The 4,748-nt window shown below is 48.1% G+C and overlaps 1 protein-coding gene across 3 annotated transcripts in view; it reads left to right on the top strand.

Annotated features, from left to right (window-relative positions):
• Window positions 1-4,748, top strand: part of LOC108873345 (zinc-binding protein A33-like) — a 98,586-nt gene extending 93,838 nt beyond the window's left edge. The window contains exons 1-2 of one of the 3 annotated variants that reach the window (XM_051077921.1): window positions 3,050-3,223; window positions 3,333-4,739. In XM_051077921.1, coding sequence (XP_050933878.1) covers window positions 3,348-4,604 — 1,257 coding nt within the window. In that variant the 5' untranslated portion in view covers window positions 3,050-3,223; window positions 3,333-3,347 and the 3' untranslated portion in view covers window positions 4,605-4,739. Of the gene's footprint in view, window positions 1-3,049; window positions 3,224-3,332 lie in introns of those variants that run through there. The other 2 variants (XM_051077923.1, XM_051077922.1) reach the window with 2 other exon arrangements.

Genomic DNA, 4,748 nt, shown 5'->3' with positions numbered 1-4,748 from the left:
CAGCGCGAACTAATAACATGGGAACGAGATTCTGTTCCGTGGAAACAACTCTCTTCTTGAGATATTTACCACCACATGTGCCGCTGTTATACAGAAATAAAAGTGTATATTTTTATTAATGATTAGAAACCTATAACGTTAATTCAAGTTGACTAAGAATAGTTTTATTGTGGCCATGGTTATCACTGTGGGAGCGAGATCCTGTTCCGCGTCCACGACTTTCTTATCGCATGAGAACGAAGTCTCGTTCCCTTAACTTACCAAAGCCAGGCTACAACTGAATGAGCTCGTTCCCGCGCATTAAGAAAGGCGTGGCCATGGAATAGGATCTCGTTCCCACGTTATTAAGTCGTTTTCATTCAAATGTCACCAGGAGGGCTCAGTGGTTCTTCAATCAGTTCATTAAAATGTGTTCACAGACGCTGTGGTCCCATTCACACCCTCTTCCACCAAATTAACTCTGGTTCTTGAATCGGTTCTGTCACACTGCGGTGAGGTTTGACTCACCTCCAGCCTTGAATCCACAGCCACAGTGTTGCCTCCAGTAAGCCATTGTTCCTCTGTAAGAGTGATTTTTTTTGTTTGTAAATTTTGATATCTTAGTTTCTTGCCTTAGCCTTAGAGTACTTTCATAGTTGTTTGTTTTCCTCCTTTTGGAGCGATTTTGTTTTACTCGTTTATGTTCATAGCTTATCTTAGGTCCTCCGTTTTTTAGGAGAGAGTTTTATTTAGAGCTTTTCTGGTTTTCCTCCTGTTGGAGCGTTTTTTTTGTTAAATCCTTTCATAGCCTTTTGTTTGCCTCCTCTGAGTGATTTTTGATTTGTTCTAACTTTATTAGCCACCGTTCATTTGTTGTTGTTTTTTTTTTTTTTTTTCCTCCCTTTTGAGAGTGACTTTTTGTTTTTGTTATCTTATCCGCCCTAGGAAAATTTTATAGCCTCTGTTTCTTTGTCACTCAAGTGAGAGAACTTTGGTTGTTAATAGTCTGTTTTATTAACGTCATCTCTGCGTCTGAGTCCTGCCTTTAGTCTCGGCCTGACAGTACACTCTGGCCCGTAAGGACTCAGCAGAGACTGGCCAGCTGACAGCGGTGCTGCACGCACAGGAAGTACGCCTCTCCCAGCAGGAGGAGTTTCAGACAGCGATGGCCTCGCAACTAGGCCAGCTGTCGTCCCAAGTGCGGGACTTGATCGACCACCTGCAACAGACTACCAGCCCATCCGCAGCACCTGTACCTCCAGATACCGCAGTGGCTGCAGTTCAGGCCGTCCCCTTCACCGGGGCAGGAATTAAATTGGCGCCCCCAGAACGTTTCTCTGGGGAACCAGGGCAATGCAAAGCTTTCCTGATTGACTGCTCTATACATTTTGAACATTCCCCCCATGCTTTCACCACAGACAGGTCCAAGATAGCCTTTATGGTCTCCCATCTGGCAGGCAGAGCTAGAGCTTGGGCCATGGCAGAGTGGGCTCGAGAGTCCCCACTTTGCAGCTCCCTCGAGGACTTTAAGGCAGCACTTATGAGAACTTTTGACCCTGTGTCCACAGATAGGGAAAAGGCTAGGGAGCTGAGCGGGCTGACACAGGGCAGTCGCTCGGTTTGTGATTATGCCATCCACTTCCGCACCCTGGCGGCGGAGAGTGGGTGGAACCCCACAGCTTTATATGACGTGTTCCTGAAGGGTCTGACAGCTTCCATACAGGAACTGCTGGTTCCCTTGGACCTACCTCCAGACCTGGACTCCCTCATCGCCCTCGCCATCCGGACTGACAACCAAATCCGCGAACTCAAGCAGCAACAGGGAAGCAGGCCGCCATCAGGGAGAACACCCTGCACACTTGCACCTGACTGGCTGGAGTCCTGTCGCACTCCCTCTGAGCAACGTCCTCCTTTCCCCACGGCTGGGGAGGAGGAGCCCATGCAGCTCGGCAGGGCACGGCTGACGCCAGAGGAGCGACGACGAAGGCAGCAGGAGGGCCGGTGCTTTTACTGCGGGGAGTCAGACCACCTCGTCGCTACCTGTCCTACTAAAAGGCCCAAGGTGGTGAGTCAACTCACGGATTCTAACCATGTTCTGCGTACTCTCACGCCCATCAAGGTAAAGCATCATGACATCACAATTTCACTTGGGGTACTTATTGATTCAGGGGCTGATGAAAGTCTCATGGACTGGGATCTTGCCCAAAAGCTCAAGTTGAACACTGAACAATTATCCAAGCCATTAAAGGCCAGTGCCCTGGACGGGACCTTGATATTCAATGTGACTCACAAGACTGAACTGATCGTTATTGTAGATGATCACCATGAACTCATGCATTTTCATTTGTTTCGTTCCCACCAGCACTCACTCATTCTAGGCTTCCCGTGGTTAAAAGAACATAACCCCCACATAAACTGGAGAACAGGGGAAATCTTGGGATGGGGGAAGGACTGTGCGAACCACTGTGGGTTCAACTCGTTTCAGGGAGAAAATATGACAACTATTAACCATGTCTCTCTCAATGTTACCACAGACCCTGAGACCTCTGACCTGAGATCCGTACCCTCCTGCTACCACCATCTCCGGGAGGTTTTTAGTAAGACCAAGGCCATGTCACTCCCTTCTCACAGACCGTACGATTGCGCCATAGACTTGATCCCTGGTTCCACCATCCCCAAGGGTCATTTGTACTCTATCTCCGGTCCGGAGAAAGCGGCCATGACAGAGTACATAGAGACCTCACTGAAGGCGGGGTTTATTTGCCCCTCCTCATCAGCGGCCGGGAACGGGTTTTTCTTTGTGGCTAAGAAGGACGGGTCTCTAAGGCCCTGTATCGATTACAGCCCTCTTAACGATATTATCATTAAAAACCGATATCCATTACCTCTCATGTCATCTGTCTTTGATCAGCTCCAGCAGGCCAAGATTTTCACCAATCCTGCTACACAATATCAGTCAGTATTTAAAACTCCACTGAATCAAAACTTTGGAATGAAACTCAACCTGTTACAGGTGAAGCAACAACATTTAGCAGAAGAGCTCCACCCCTGATCTGATTCACCTGAGACAAACCAGGGAACAGTTTGTTCCTCTTCTCTAAAGAGACACAGGCTGAAAAACATTTGATCAGATTCACCTTCAGACCAAACTAACAGCTTCCTCTGAGTGAGTCCAGCTACAGGAGAGAAAAGAGGAAAACTACAACACTGCTGCTTCAACCTGCTGACTCTCCACACACTGAAGGTGAGTTTGACTAAAACCACCACTCAAAGTGAAAGTGAATCTCAGTGAAGTTAGTAGAGGAGGGAGGGGAGCCATGACTGACTGTACTTCCTGTCTGCTGTGTTTTCAGCTTCACTCAGACTAAATGGCTTCCAGATCAGAGGAGGATCTCTGCTGTCCGGTCTGTCAGGAGGTCTTTAGAGATCCTGTTGTTCTGTCATGTAGCCACAGCTTCTGTAAAGACTGTCTGAAGAGATGGTGGAGAGAGAAACCAACACCAGACTGTCCAGTTTGTAAGAGAAGATCTTCAAGGTTAGAACCACCCTGTAACCTGGTGTTAAAGAAGCTGTGTGAGTCCTTCTTACAGGAGAGAGATCAGAGATCTTCAGAGGCTCTCTGCAGTCTGCACTCTGAGAAACTCAGACTCTTCTGTCTGGACCATCAGCAGCCAGTGTGTCTCGTCTGCAGAGATTCAGAAAAACACTCCAACCACAGATTCAGACCCATCGATGAAGCTGCACGACAACACAAGAAGGAACTTCAGGAAACTCTGGAGTCCTTAAAGAAGAAGTTAGAGAGTTTAGAAGAAGTTAAAGTGAAGTTTGATCAAACAGCAGAACACATTAAGGTCCAGGCCCGACACACAGAGAGGCAGATTAAGGAGCAGTTTAAGAAGCTTCACCAGTTTCTAGAAGAGGAAGAGGAGGCCAGGATGGCTGCACTGAGGGAGGAAGAGGAGCAGAAGAGTCAGATGATGAAGGAGAAGATGGAGGCTCTGAGCAGAGAGATAGCAGCTCTTTCACACACAGTCAGAGCCACAGAGGACGAGCTGAGAGCTGAAGACGTCTCATTCCTCAACAACTACAAGGCTGCAGTGGAAAGAGTCCAGCAGCGCCCCCTGCTGGAGGATCACCAGCTGCTCTCAGGAGCTCTGATAGACCAGGCCAAACACCTGGGCAACCTGACCTTCAACATCTGGAACAAGATGAAGGACATGGTCTCCTACAGTCCTGTGGTTCTGGACCCAAACACTGCTCATCCAGAACTGATCCTGTCTGAAGATCTGACCAGTCTGAGACGAGGAGAGAAACAGCAGCTTCCTGACAATCCAGAGAGATTTGATTCTAACTGGTCTGTCCTGGGCTCTGAGGGTTTTAACTCAGGGACTCACAGCTGGGATGTCGAGGTTGGAGACAGTACAAACTGGAGACTGGGTGTGTTAGCAGAGTCTGTCCAGAGGAAGGGAGACATACGGTCTGGATTATGGAGAATATGGTTCTATGGAGGTAAATACTCAGCAGTGTCACCACCAGCTCCAGTCACTGTTCTCTCAGAGCAGAAGAAGTCTCCAGAGGATCAGAGTGAATCTGGACTGGAACAGAGGAAAGTTGTCGTTCTCTGATCCTGATACTAACACACACATACACACCTTCACACACACTTTCACTGAGAAGACTGTTTCCATACATTTACACTGTGGATAATCTCCCAGTGAGGATGTTACCAGTGAAGGTCTCTGTGACAGTGGAACAGATCAGTCAGAGAT

This window comes from Lates calcarifer, linkage group LG19, assembly GCF_001640805.2.
Source record: "Lates calcarifer isolate ASB-BC8 linkage group LG19, TLL_Latcal_v3, whole genome shotgun sequence".
In the NCBI taxonomy this organism is placed as follows: Eukaryota; Metazoa; Chordata; class Actinopteri; family Centropomidae; genus Lates; species Lates calcarifer.
This window is presented reverse-complemented; position numbering and strand designations above follow the sequence as displayed.